Source organism: Mya arenaria, chromosome 12 (assembly GCF_026914265.1).
Source record: "Mya arenaria isolate MELC-2E11 chromosome 12, ASM2691426v1".
NCBI classification, from domain to species: domain Eukaryota; kingdom Metazoa; phylum Mollusca; class Bivalvia; order Myida; family Myidae; genus Mya; species Mya arenaria.
The window spans coordinates 58406876-58421559 of NC_069133.1; the positions used below are offsets into that span (position 1 = coordinate 58406876).

A 14684-nucleotide genomic window follows, 5' to 3' on the forward strand; every position below is an offset into this window, starting at 1 on the left:
GTAGACTCCGGAGTACCACAAGGAACAGACCTAGGACCGTTGATGTTTCTCTGCCATATTAATGACATGCCATTGTCAAATCACAAATTCGACTCTTTGCAGATGATTGTTTGCTGTAACGACAGATAAAGAACACCTCAGACCACATTAAACTCCAGAAAGATTTATCGGAACTAGAAAAGTGGACATGGGGCATGAAATTCAATGCTAAAAAGTGTTAAAATCTAAGTCTCAAAAGTAAATCATCCCACTTTCATGACCTTGACAATACAATACTGAAACACGTGGACTTAAATCCTTACCTTGGATTGCTTACATCAAATGATTTAACATGGTCTAACCACATAGCAATTATCTGCAAAAAGGAAAACTCTACAGTTGGATTCCTCCGTCGCAACTTGAAACATTGTCCACTAGAATGCCGGGAAACCGCCTTTATCGCACCCGTAAGATCTCAATTAGAATATTGCTGAATTATATGGCACCCATACTTGAAGAAAGATATTGATAAACTAGAAAAAAATCAACGCCTAGGAGCACGCTTCATCCTAAACATCTACAAAACAAAGGAAGAAGGATGTGTGACAGAAATGCTTAGCACACTGGAACTTAGCTTCCTACAAGACCGCACGGTGTATTCAACAGACTGGCGATGCTCTACAAGATACCAGGGTGTAGATGCCGGCAGTAGACCCTGATCCTTACCTGACTAAACAATTAAACAAACGTTGTATGAAAGCAAAACATACACTGATTATTTAACTTCTAATGTAATAGATAGACATGTTTCTAATAACACACGTTCATATAACATTTCCTTTGCTCACACTGAACAGTATAAACATTCTTTTGTGGAAACACTTGTAAATTGGAACCACCTGGAAGGTAGTGTTGTGTGCGCATCTACAGTTGAGGGCTTCAAGCAAGCTCTATTGTTTATTGGTCCCCGATTAAAGTAAAGAAAGGCCACTGCACCAAATACACAATGTCGATCATGCAAATTATAATATACGCATGAACTTTACATTAGATAAAGGAGATACTTTCATGTTAATCGTATTTAACGGATAATAATTTTATATATATACACCGATAAATTTGATAACATATCACCATGTTCAATATTAGACTGGTATCCTACGTTACTTTTCGTAAAATACATAAATAGCACAATTATAGTCAATTTTAAAATACAGATAGGATTCTTAGATAACTACAAATGTCATGTTAATGTCATGACGGTTTGTGGAGTTCTTTTTCTTCTTCTTCTTCTTCTTCTTCTTCTTCTTCTTCTTCTTCTTCTTCTTCTTCTTCTTCGTTAAAACAGAGCGATTAGGGCCTTCCACAGTGCTAAAGTGGGCGGAGAAGGCCAAAAATGAAAGCGTTTCAAAAGTTCATGTTTTGTTTAGTTTTGGGGAACAATCTTTTTAGGGAGTCCAGATATCTTTTGTAACAAGTTTTGGAGTAATAAGGAGTTGATCAATATTTACGAAAGACGATTTTATCAGATTTTGGACCGAAAAGTATTTGCATTTTCGGAAAAGCCTGTCGACATTATAACTATGTTTTTGTGTAAAATGCCCCAGACTACCTCATTTACAATGTTTTAAGAGTTCATGATGATATCTTTTCAAATAAGAAATATATTCATTTAAATAATAATAAAAAAAAATAGTGTGTTAAGTTCATTTCATGGTTACAAAAATGCAATTATCTTTCTTGAAAGAGTTGTGTCCACCACAAAACCTCAATACATTGTTAATTGGGTAGTACTAACTATTTTGACACAAAAAAAACATATTCATTTAGACATTGCCGGAAAATGCAAATGCTTTTAGATTAGAAATCTGATAAACTATTCTTTCATAAACTCCTTATTCAAGCTACACATTTCACAACGAATATATGTTTTATGCTTGCTAAGTACTGAACTTCGAAACAAAATAAAAATGAATATTTTAAACCTTTTATGTTTAGAATATTCATTTTTATTTTGTTTCGAAGTTCAGTACTTAGCAAGCATAAAACATATATTCGTTGTGATGATATTTTTTCTTTCATATCTAAAATTATCAATTTGTGGGGAAATTGATGTAGAAAACGTACTTTTGTAAATTTCAACAAAAACGTGCGTGCGACGTTGTTTATTGACGTCATTAAGCGCAGTAATTTTAAATCACTATGGACGCCAAATAGTTTCTTTAAAATCGCGTTTTTACGATTATTTATTTTCAATTTTAATTAAAAGTCTTGCATACTAATGTATTTAATTGCGTTTTATGGAAATGGCACAACATACCTTTCATACACCATACAATAAAAGAAATAAGAAGTGGCGCGTTGTTGTTCGTGACTCATCTTACATGGGGGTTGTAAGACGGGGTTTTCCAGCACTGGTCACATGTTTTGGAGCTTATTTCCAAAGAGGGCCTTTGAGGGAAATTTTTGCATACTTTTAAATATGATACATTTACAAATAAAAGAAGCAATATATTGCTAATATTAAGACGTTAAAATCAACTTCATGATATCACGGACCTATAAACCATTATCTAGTAAAATAGACAGTTATAATTCATGATCAAGTACCTTTGGTTGCTGTGTCCATGTGTTGTTTATTTACATGACCTCTAAAACCGGCAATGGTTTTTAAAACTTTAGCGCAATGTGGGCAAATATAACCAGTCTGAGGTACGGTCTTGGTTTTAGGCTCTGTTTCGGAGGCAAAATCAGAATCACTATCATCGAAATATGCATCTGTATAGTCACCTAGTATTTCATCTAAATTTAAATCTTCATCCCAAGACAAAAAAATCATTTTTATTTGCCATCTTCAAGGACTTTAAATTGAAAACAAGATGATACCCCTTTTTAAGAAAAAAAGGATGCTTAAATGACATCGGCCGAAATATATACATGTAGGGAAAACATGTTTTAAGCGTTGATAATTAACAATTACTCAAATGCGCGGTACTTTCATTTGAGTTGATAATAGTCCAATGGAATCTGATTAAAAACGCAGTTATTAATTAAAATAACATCTATCACGAACAAGGCATAATTGTGAGGTGATTAAAGGAATCCCCGAACTGGCTTTAAAAGGACGATTATTTGATCACTGATTAATGATCGATATATCAATTATCCTAATTAAATATTAATTAAATCGGGTACATATAAGGTCCTGATAAATACTTCGGTAATTAGAGAATATACAGTTAAGACAAACTACAAACGTATTACATACGACCTGTAGGTGTCAAAAAATAATTATCAGCATAGTTGGCGGAAACAACCGAAGATCACCGTTAATCACCGATCGGAGATTCGGCGGAATGTCCCGATATCTGCCGAGCGCGCGCTAAGGATTGTGGGTAAATTATTATTTCTTATCGTTTCACCGATATCGGGCAGTTGCGAATCCATGGTTTATAGGTCCGTGATGATAGTTAAATGTACAATTAGTAAAAGTAGGTAATTACCTCATACTTTTTCGAAACTGACGGAATATTTCAAAGCAAATTGACTTAGCAATATGTCAAAGCAAAGGAACAAAAATCACAAAAAAAAGATAATAGCTGTTACTTCAAGTGATAGGGTGTAAATTGTCAAATGGAATGGGTCGTTTTGCGCGCGACTTCTCGCTTGTAAGCTAAGAAAACAAAAAAGACCTTGGACGTTTTGACTAAATGAATAATTATCATAACGCCTGGTTCCACAACGAATAAAGGGAACCAGTCAAAATAGCAGACAGCTGACCTTCGTCATGTGTGTAAAATAGGCATCAATTTTGTTCATAAAATGTTTCAAATACCTCCTGAAATCCGAATACAACCACCGCCAAAACGAAGAGTTGATCCCTTCCCGAAACCAGTCGACAGAGATGCGGTAAGCTTGCTCAAGAAGATAAAAAATGGAGTTTATATTGGTGCAATGTCAAGGCCGTCTATTTTCGGTTTGGTTTTCGAATATTTTATTGAATTTTAATCATTGATTCACTGATTTTGATACGGGAGCAGTTTTGATGGCTTGAATAAACTTCTAAATATTTTGAAAAGTTACCGTTTTTAGCCCCATGATACTGGTATGCCATATGATTTTAATTCACATATCGATAGATGCAAAATGTCATCATTGTATCTTAATGATGCTGATAGTAATATTATTCAAACTTGGTGTGACTCAGCTGAAAACACATTTAAACATGTTCTTTATTGTATTTTAATGTAAAAGTACATTGATTTTAACAAACATTTTATTTAAAAATGACACCAGGTATACGATGCATATATATATATTAGTCCAAATAATTGTACGTTGACGGATTTTTTTTAGATTTTTGATATGGCAAATCCTTCACGTACAAATTGTTTAGTATCAAAAGTGGGTAGTTGTTCCGATCAGGATTCCGGGTTAAAGCATATAGCATCTATAAAATATCATAAAAACAAGAAATATTACCAGATAATGTTATTTTATATTAGTTCCGTACACAAAAAATAAATATCCAACTTATAATTATAAGTTTGACGGCTTTTCTTCATTTCATTCTGTCAAAACATAACGATATATACATGAAGGGCACCTGCAAGGCTTCAGGGCACAGTTTTAAATCGCTCGGAACATTTCGGCCATGGCCGAGTTGTTACGATTGTACAACGAGGTCTATCTCGAAGCTTTGTCAGAGGAGGCCGAGTTATTACGATTGTACCGAGTTGTTCCCCTTCGCATAATTGTTTTCTGTGTCAGTCAACTTTCGTTTTATCGGAAAGGTAAACAACTTGTTTTAATGCATTAAATGCTTGTTTAGTGCAAAATAGCATTTCACTTACATGGTAAAATATGAATATAACTCTTTATGATCAATTTCAACCATAAAATACTTCACTTAAAACAATTTCAATATTTTTAAAACACCCCCGTTTTTTGCACATTCCCGTTTAGACGTTAGGGATTGGAAAAATCCCGTATAACACGTCTAATATTTTAGACTAATATATATATATATATCAGTGATAGTGATTTTTTGTAGTTTGTAAATTGTTGCTCAGGAAATATAAGAGCTTGCTGTCATAACTTGAAAAGTAACATTATTTTTAACATTTACATTTTTTACATTTATGCGTCATCAACAGGTGCAAATCAGCACATATTTTATGACCACTGTACCAAAAATGTATTGGAAAACAAAGAAAGCTTAGATTTTATAATTTATTTGAAACCATCGTCCAAGTTTACTTTTTTAATTTAATTTAGGAGAAAAAAGTGATAAAAAACAACGAAAATGTACCATTTCTGACTAAAAATTGATGAGATTGCTTCAGGGAGTACCCCAAACCCACCCTGCCAACAATTTCAACAAAATTATTTTTCGGATCTGAGGGAGGGTCGCAAGTTGAAAGGTTATGGCCCTTAAGTGATGCCCCCTCAAACATCAAATCATGGAGCTGCCCCTGAAATGGACCCAATATTTTGACCTTTGACACCTTGTATTTAAAAGGACCCCATTGGAAATAATTGAAAACTGTATGGGCTATCCTGTAAAAATATATTATGTCTAAAGCCTAATGTTTGTTCCATTTTAATTGTAAATTATTATACTTCTGTGGAATTTTTTTCTTTTTGTGATAATTTTATTCCATCAATCTTAAATAACTTAACATTCTATAGATGTTCAGTGATAGGGCTGTAACGAGTTCCCGAGTAATCGCGAGTCAAAGCAAAATGTTTGACACAAATACTCGCAAATGCTGAGATCACTGGATCACGATTCAAGTGCAAAATTTAATAAAAGAATAAAACAAAATGATTTAATTCAATTTCAGCAAATATTGTGGTTGTTTAAAATAAGAAAAATAATGTATTCTTTATCCGAAATGTGCGAAATACGTTACACTGATGCAACTGGAAGTTCATTTATACAGAGCTAGCATTCAATTCAGTGTGCGTTGTTCGAATGGAGAATGCTTTTTGTCAAGGTTTTAATGGATTATAATGTTTTAAAAAGAATATAAATATGGAAATAAGAAATAAAAAGTCAAAGGGCATTAAAAAAAATATAAAGAGAAGATCTACAATAATAAAATAAAATGCGAAGCTTATGTGTAGCTATCATTTATTTTCGTCTGCAATTTAATGTCAACCTGGCATCCCCATCAACTAAAACAGTAGATTGGGTGGCTAAGATTGAGTGTAGCTAATTGACTTTTAAAAATTGAGTGTGTATAATGTGTAAACGAAGAAGTTTTAATGTTGTTTACCCTAAAACAAACTAAACAAAAATGAAGCTTTTGTTATATTCATTTACTTCCAAATTATGTATTGCTTTATAACCAAGTAAATCGTGAATCATTTCGTGGATCGCAAGTCAAAGATCGCGAATGAATCGGATTGGATCGCCTTTTGTCCAGCAATACACAGCCGTATAATTTGTAAAATATTAATTGTTCTACTGTCTTTATTACTCTTTTATATTAATCTATAGTACAAATAAAATAAAATGAAATTCATTTTTAAACATATTTTTTACAGCTAAGTTCTTGGAAAATTTATATTCCATTATGTTAACTTATGGAAGATGATACTGTTTACAATGGACAAAATGTGTCATGGAGGGATTTGTAAAGTATCATGCAGTCTGCGAGTCAAAATCAAGACTCTTTGCTTGAAAGTCACCCTGCTCTGCTGCAAGTACAAATGAAGATCTCTGACTTATTTAATCAAATAAATAGAAAACAGACTATTGTACATTTCACCAAAAAGCGTGTGCAACGTTGTGTACTGATGTCATTAAGCGCATTCATTTTAAATCTCTATTGACGTCAAATAGTTCTTCTAAAAATCGCGCTTTTACAATTATTTATTTTCAATTTTAATTAAAAGTATTGCATACTTATATTTTTAATTGCACTTTATCGAATTTGCATAATATATTTTTCATAAACCATACAATAAAAGAAATAAGAGGTGGCGCATTGTTGCGCGTGACTCATCTTACATGGGGGGTGTAAGACGAGTATTTCCAGCACTGGTCACATGACCGGAAACACACGTCCGGTATGCTATACGTTAAATGCTACAAGCCCACCAGTGAGGTGCTTCTTGCAAACAGTCATTCAAGGCACATTTAAGTGTTAAAGGTCCAGAGGGAGCTTTTGTGCCAATTCTTAAATTAAACGCAAAACTTGAGATAATGTTGTTTGAAATGTTTTCTACAGAAATATACTAGACATAATTATCTAAATATAATACAATTATTATGCATACATAATTTGACGAAATGCAGAACATATGTTCCAGCTGTTTTAGTTCAAGGTCAAGAGTAAAGCTCAAAGATGCATAACTTTTTAAATATATCTTTCTCACAAATTTTGAAAGTTTTTAATGTAACATTGCATCTAAAAACACAATAATTAAAATGTTGTGACAAGTGTTTGAATGGTTGTAAGGTTCATATTTCATAGTTTCTATTTTCTGAACTCTTATCCATATCCTTATTGGCCAAAATATGTTTAGATCATACCGGTACTAAGTTATTGACATGAGTATTGATAATTTCTATCATGACATTCATCTACCACTAGGATTTTTTTTTCCTAACAAGAGCCATTGTGATCATTTGAGCCATATAGAGCTATGCTTATCTCTCTTGTTGTAATGGTGATCAGTTGAGCGATATAGAGCTATGCTTATCTCTCTTGTTGTTATGGTGACCAGTTGAGCGGTATAGAGCTATGCTTATCTCTCTTGTTGTTATGGTGACCAGTTGAGCCATATAGAGCTATGCTATCTCTCTTGTTGTATTTGTGACCAGTTGAGCCATATAGAGCTATGCTATCTCTCTTGTTGTTATGGTGACCAGTTGAGCCATATAGAGCTATGCTTATCTCTCTTGTTGTAATGGTGATCAGTTGAGCCATATAGAGCTATGCTATCTCTCTTGTTGTAATTGTGACCAGTTGAGCCATATAGAGCTATGCTAATCTCTCTTGTTGTAATTGTGACCAGTTGAGCCATATAGAGCTATGCTTATCTCTCTTGTTGTAATGGTGATCAGTTGAGCGATATAGAGCTATGCTTATCTCTCTTGTTGTAATGGTGATCAGTTGAGCGATATAGAGCTATGCTTATCTCTCTTGTTGTAATTGTGACCAGTTGAGCCATATAGAGCTATGCTTATCTCTCTTGTTGTTATGGTGACCAGTTGAGCCATATAGAGCTATGCTATCTCTCTTGTTGTAATTGTGACCAGTTGAGCCATATAGAGCTATGCTAATCTCTCTTGTTGTAATTGTGACCAGTTGAGCCATATAGAGCTATGCTTATCTCTCTTGTTGTTATGGTGACCAGTTGAGCGATATAGAGCTATGCTTATCTCTCTTGTTGTAATTGTGACCAGTTGAGCCATATAGAGCTATGCTTATCTCTCTTGTTGTAATTGTGATCAGTTGAGCCATATAGAGCTATGCTATCTCTCTTGTTGTAATTGTGACCAGTTGAGCCATATAGAGCTATGCCTATCTCTCTTGTTGTAATTGTGACCAGTTGAGCGATATAGAGCTATGCTATCTCTCTTGTTGTAATTGTGACCAGTTGAGCGATATAGAGCTATGCTTATCTCTCTTGTTGTAATGGTGATCAGTTGAGCGATATAGAGCTATTCTATCCCTCTTGTTGTAATTGTGATCAGTTGAGCGATATAGAGCTATGCTTATCTCTCTTGTTGTAATTGTGATCAGTTGAGCAATATAGAGGCATGCTATCCCTCTTGTTGTAATTGTGATCAGTTGAGCCATATAGAGCTATGCTATCTCTCTTGTTGTAATTGTGACCAGTTGAGCCATATAGAGCTATGCTTATCTCTCTTGTTGTAATGGTGATCAGTTGAGCAATATAGAGCTATGCTTATCTCTCTTGTTGTAATGGTGACCAGTTGAGCGGTATAGAGCTATGCTTATCTCTCTTGTTGTAATGGTGACCAGTTGAGCGATATAGAGCTATGCTTATCTCTCTTGTTGTAATGGTGATCAGTTGAGCGATATAGAGCTATGCTATCTCTCTTGTTGTAATGGTGATCAGTTGAGCGATATAGAGCTATGCTTATCTCTCTTGTTGTAATGGTGATCAGTTGAGCGATATAGAGCTATGCTATCTCTCTTGTTGTAATGTTGATCAGTTAAGCGATATAGAGCTATGCTTATCTCTCTTGTTGTAATGTTGATCAGTTGAGCGATATAGAGCTATGCTTATCCCACTTGTTGTAATGGTGATCAGTTGAGCCATATAGAGCTATGCTTATCTCTCTTGTTGTAATTGTGACCAGTTGAGCCATATAGAGCTATGCTATCTCTCTTGTTGTTATGGTGACCAGTTGAGCGATATAGAGCTATGCTATCTCTCTTGTTGTTATGGTGACCAGTTGAGCGATATAGAGCTATGCTTATCTCTCTTGTTGTTATGGTGACCAGTTGAGCGATATAGAGCTATGCTATCTCTCTTGTTGTTATGGTGACCAGTTGAGCGATATAGAGCTATGCTTATCCCTCTTGTTGTTATGGTGACCAGTTGAGCGATATAGAGCTATGCTATCTCTCTTGTTGTAATTGTGACCAGTTGAGCCATATAGAGCTATGCTTATCTCTCTTGTTGTAATGGTGATCAGTTGAGCGATATAGAGCTATGCTATCTCTCTTGTTGTTATGGTGACCAGTTGAGCCATATAGAGCTATGCTATCTCTCTTGTTGTAATTGTGATCAGTTGAGCGATATAGAGCTATGCTAATCTCTCTTGTTGTTATGGTGACCAGTTGAGCGATATAGAGCTATGCTATCTCTCTTGTTGTAATGGTGACCAGTTGAGCGATATAGAGCTATGCTTATCTCTCTTGTTGTTATGGTGACCAGTTGAGCGATATAGAGCTATGCTTATCTCTCTTGTTGTAATGGTGATCAGTTGAGCCATATAGAGCTATGCTTATTTCTCTTGTTGTTATGGTGACCAGTTGAGCGATATAGAGCTATGCTTATCCCTCTTGTTGTAATTGTGACCAGTTGTGCCATATAGAGCTATGCTTATCTGTCTTGTTGTTATGGTGACCAGTTGAGCGATATAGAGCTATGCTATCTCTCTTGTTGTAATTGTGACCAGTTGTGCCATATAGAGCTATGCTTATCCCTCTTGTTGTAATTGTGACCAGTTGAGCGATATAGAGCTATGCTATCTCTCTTGTTTTAATTGTGACCAGTTGAGCGATATAGAGCTATGCTTGTCTGTTTTGCTGTTATGGTGATCAGTTGAGCCATATAGAGCCAAACTGGCCCCTCTTTTTGTTAAAGCTGTTCAGTAGTTTTTAGTGTGATATTATCAGTACATGCAGAAACCCATATGTGATACATGTTACTCTGATGTCAGTTTAAAAATACACTGTTAACAGTATTTGCCATTGCTTTGCACATGTAGGTCGGTCCGTCAATAGGTTGGTCGGTCGGTCCGTCGGTAGACCAGAGCTTGTCCGAGTGATAACTCAACAATCCCTAAACCCATTGTCATCAAACTTGACATGTAGGTTGGGCCTGACGAGTAGATGACCCCTATTGATTTTAGGGGTCAAAGGTCAAGGTCACAGTGACCTTTAATTGTTAAAAGATTTGAAAGCTTGTCCAAATGATAACTGAACAATGCCTAGACCTTTGGTCATCAAACTTTACATGGAGGCTGGGCCTGACCAGTAGACGACCCCTATTGATTTTGGGGGTTGTTGGGTCAAAGGTTAAGGTCACAGTGACCTTGAATGATAAAAGGTTGTCCGAGTGATAACTCGACAATGCCTGTACCCATAGCCCTCAAACTGGACTTGAAAGTTGGGCCTGACCAGTAGATGATCCCTATTGATTTTGGGGGTCATCGGGCCAAAGGTCAAGGTCACAGTGATCTTGAATGGTAAAAGGTTGTCCGTGTGATAACTCGACAATGCCTGCACCCATGGCCATCAAACTTGACTTGGAGGTTGGGCCTGACCAGTAGATGATCCCTATTGATTTTGGGGGTCATCAGGCCAAAGGTCAAGGTCACAGTGATCTTGAATGGTAAAAGGTTGTCCGTGTGATAACTCGACAATGCCTGCACCCATGGCCATCAAACTTGACTTGGAGGTTGGGCCTGACCAGTAGATGACCCCTATTGTTTTGGGGGTCATAGGGCCAAAGGCAAAGGTCACAGTGACTTTGAATGGTTACAGGTTGTCTGTGTGATAACTCAACAATGCCTGCACTCGTGGCCTTCAAACTTGACTTGGAGGTTGGGCCTGACCAGTAGATGACCCCTATTGTTTTGGGGGTCATCGGGCCAAAGGTCAAGGGCACAGTGACCTTGCATGATAAAAGGTTGTACGAGTGATAACTCGATAATGCCTGCACCCATGGCCCTCAAACTTGACTTGGAGGTTGGGCCTGACCAGTAGATGACCCCTATTGATTTAAGGGGTCAAAGGTCAAGGTCACAGTGACCTTGAAAGCAAACTTGACAATTCCTGGACCTATGGTCATCAAACTTGACATGAAGGTTGGGCCTGACCAGTAGATGACCCCTCTCGACTTCGGGGGTCTTCGGGTAAGGTCACAGTAACCTTTAACGTAAAAAGTTAACAAATCTTCTCCCAGTGATATCTCAACAATGCCTGAACCTATGATCAACAAACTCAACATGGAAGTTGGGCATGACCAGGAGATAACCCTTATTGATTTTAGGAGTCATTGGGTCAAAGGTCAAGTTCACAATGACCTTAAATGTGAAAATGTTTCGAGTGATAACTCGACAATGCCTGCACCCATGGCCCTCAAACTTGACTTGGAGTTGTGTCTGACATGTAGATGACCCCTTATGATTTAAGGGGTCATCGGGTCAAAGCTTAAGGTCACAGTGACCTTAAACGAAAAAAGCTTGTCTGTGTGATAACTTGTCAATGGCTGCACCCATGGCCCTCAAACTTGACATTTAGATTTTTGGTGACCAGCTGATGACTCTTATGGATTTTGAGGTCATAGAGTCAAAGGTCATGGTCATAACACACTCTTTCCTCACACTTTGAATGGTCATAATCTTAAGAACTGCCTCAACGGCATTCAATGTTAGTGACAAATCAGCTGTCATTTCGGTCCATGCATATTTCATTCAATTGTCCATATAATCCTGACAGCATGGCGCTCAGGGGGGGCATAATGTTTGACAAACATCTCTTGTTTCCTTTGATTTATCAAGATAAAACAGATATTACTAATAGCCCTGATTGAAAGATAGACTTGTTTTTACCATTTAACCATGTGTGTTTCATTTAAGAGTTTTACAAAGCAAAATATTACATGTATACTTATTGTAATGGGAATACATCCAAAACATAGCTCACCCCCCAAAAAAACAATATTTCAACCAATCAATTAAATGATTTGACACATTTTCAAGATTGGTTTACATAGAAAGAAAAACATTTCGTAATCCGATGGGTGTGGCTTCTTGCTCATGTTGCCGCATAAAGTGGCCTGAGATATTCAATTAAGTGTACTTGACTTGACATATTTAAAGCTGCACTCTCACAGATTGAACGTTTTGACAACTTTTTTATTTTTTGTCTTGGTTTGTAACGAGCCAATTTTTGAGAAAACTTATGAAAACCAGTTATATAAGACTGTTGACAACGAATTAGATTGCAGGTTTTTATATTTAAGAAAAAAAATGATGTTTAATGCATTTTTCTTAAACTGTTAGTAACGGTTTAAGCCATAAAACATTAATTTTCGAACAGAAATATGAAAATCTGCGATTGGATCTTTTGTCAGCAATCTTTTTTCATTGGTTTGCAGATATTTTCGCAAAAATTTGCGCTTTACAAGACAAAAAATAAAAATAAATGTAAAAACAGTAAAATCTGTGAGAGTGCAGCTTTAAAATGACTGCATTTGTAGATTTGCACTTACTGAAACTTACTGACAGTGAGAAACTTCAGAAAATTTACTCATCTTCATAGTTTCAGAATATACAATGATGAAGTAAGCACACAATTAAAAAAATAATTATAGTGCTAATATGGGCTGAATACAGCCAGTGAAATAAACAACAATTTTTACTTGACATGTCAAGGTGCTTCATGTCTTTTTTAGGGATTGCTGTTAAAAATTGCACTTAAAAAGACTTCCAATTATTATGTTTTTATTAAATGTTCAAGACTTGTTCCCAATATATTGAATGCGAGTTGTATATCTAATATTGTTTATATTATGATAATAACTGGTGGAATGAATTTACTCCTGTCTATGGAATGTATCAACCCATCATAAAGTAAACTCCCAATACTGAATATAAAAATATTTTTCTTGAGCTTTTTTGATCAATTAGGATTCTGTTTGATGTGGTTAAAACATTGGAACTTCATCTGAACCAGCCTGGATGACAGATGTTTGAACCAGCACCGAGGCCAAATATTCAAACAAGACTTGGGGCAAGATATTTGAACCAACCTTGGGGCAAGATATTTGAACAAGCTTTGGGGCAAGATATTTGAACAAGCTTTGGGGCAAGATATTTGAACAAGCTTTTGGGCAAGATATTTGAACAAGCTTTTGGGCAAGATATTTGAACAAGCTTTTGGGCAAGATATTTGAACAAGCTTTTGGGCATGATATTTGAACAAGCTTTTGGGCAAGATATTTGAACAAGCTTTTGGGCAAGATATTTGAACAAGCTTTGGGGCAAGATATTTGAACAAGCCTTGGGGCAAGTTATTTGAACCAGCCTTGGGGCAAGATATTTGAACCAGCCTGGAACTGGAGGCCAGTTATTCCTAGAGAATTGAGGCCAGATTTTCGAAAAAACCAGCGTTGAAGCCATTTATTCAAACCATCCTGGATGCTAGATATTGGAACCATTTTACTTATGGCTATTATTTGAACAAGCCTGGAAGCCAGATATTTCCATACTGTATGGCAGATACTTGAACCAATCCGGAAGACAGGAATACAAACCAGCCTGGAGGCCAGATATTCAAACCATACTGTATGGCAGATACTTGAACCAATCCGGAAGACAGGAATGCAAACCAGCCTGGAGGCCAGATATTCAAACCATACTGTATGGCAGATACTTGAACCAATCCGGAAGACAGGTATACAAACCAGCCTGGAGGCCAGATATTCAAACCATACTGTATGGCAGATACTTGAACCAATCCGGAAGACAGGAATACAAACCAGCCTGGAGGCCAGATATTCAAACCATACTGTATGGCAGATACTTGAACCAATCCGGAAGACAGGAATACAAACCAGCCTGGAGGCCAGATATTCAAACCATACTGTATGGCAGATACTTGAACCAATCTGGAAGACAGGAATACAAACCAGCCTGGAGGCCAGATATTCAAACCATACTGTATGGCAGATACTTGAACCAATCCGGAAGACAGGTATACAAACCAGCCTGGAGGCCAGATATTCAAACCATACTGTATGGCAGATACTTGAACCAATCCGGAAGACAGGTATACAAACCAGCCTGGAGGCCAGATATTCAAACCATACTGTATGGCAGATACTTGAACCAATCCGGAAGACAGGTATACAAACCAGCCTGGAGGCCAGATATTCAAACCATACTGTATGGCAGATACTTGAACCAATCCGGAAGACAGGTATAC

At 36.3% G+C, this 14684-nt stretch overlaps 1 protein-coding gene across 1 annotated transcript in view; it reads left to right on the plus strand.

Annotated features, from left to right (window-relative positions):
* The first annotated feature begins 3735 nt into the window (after positions 1–3735).
* The window catches only part of LOC128211498 (hexokinase-2-like), a 52224-nt gene continuing 41275 nt past the window's right edge, over positions 3736–14684 (plus strand). The window contains exon 1 of the mRNA XM_052916359.1: positions 3736–3888. Within this exon, the coding sequence (XP_052772319.1) occupies positions 3802–3888 (87 nt within the window). The 5' untranslated portion in view covers positions 3736–3801. The remainder of the gene's footprint in view (positions 3889–14684) is intronic.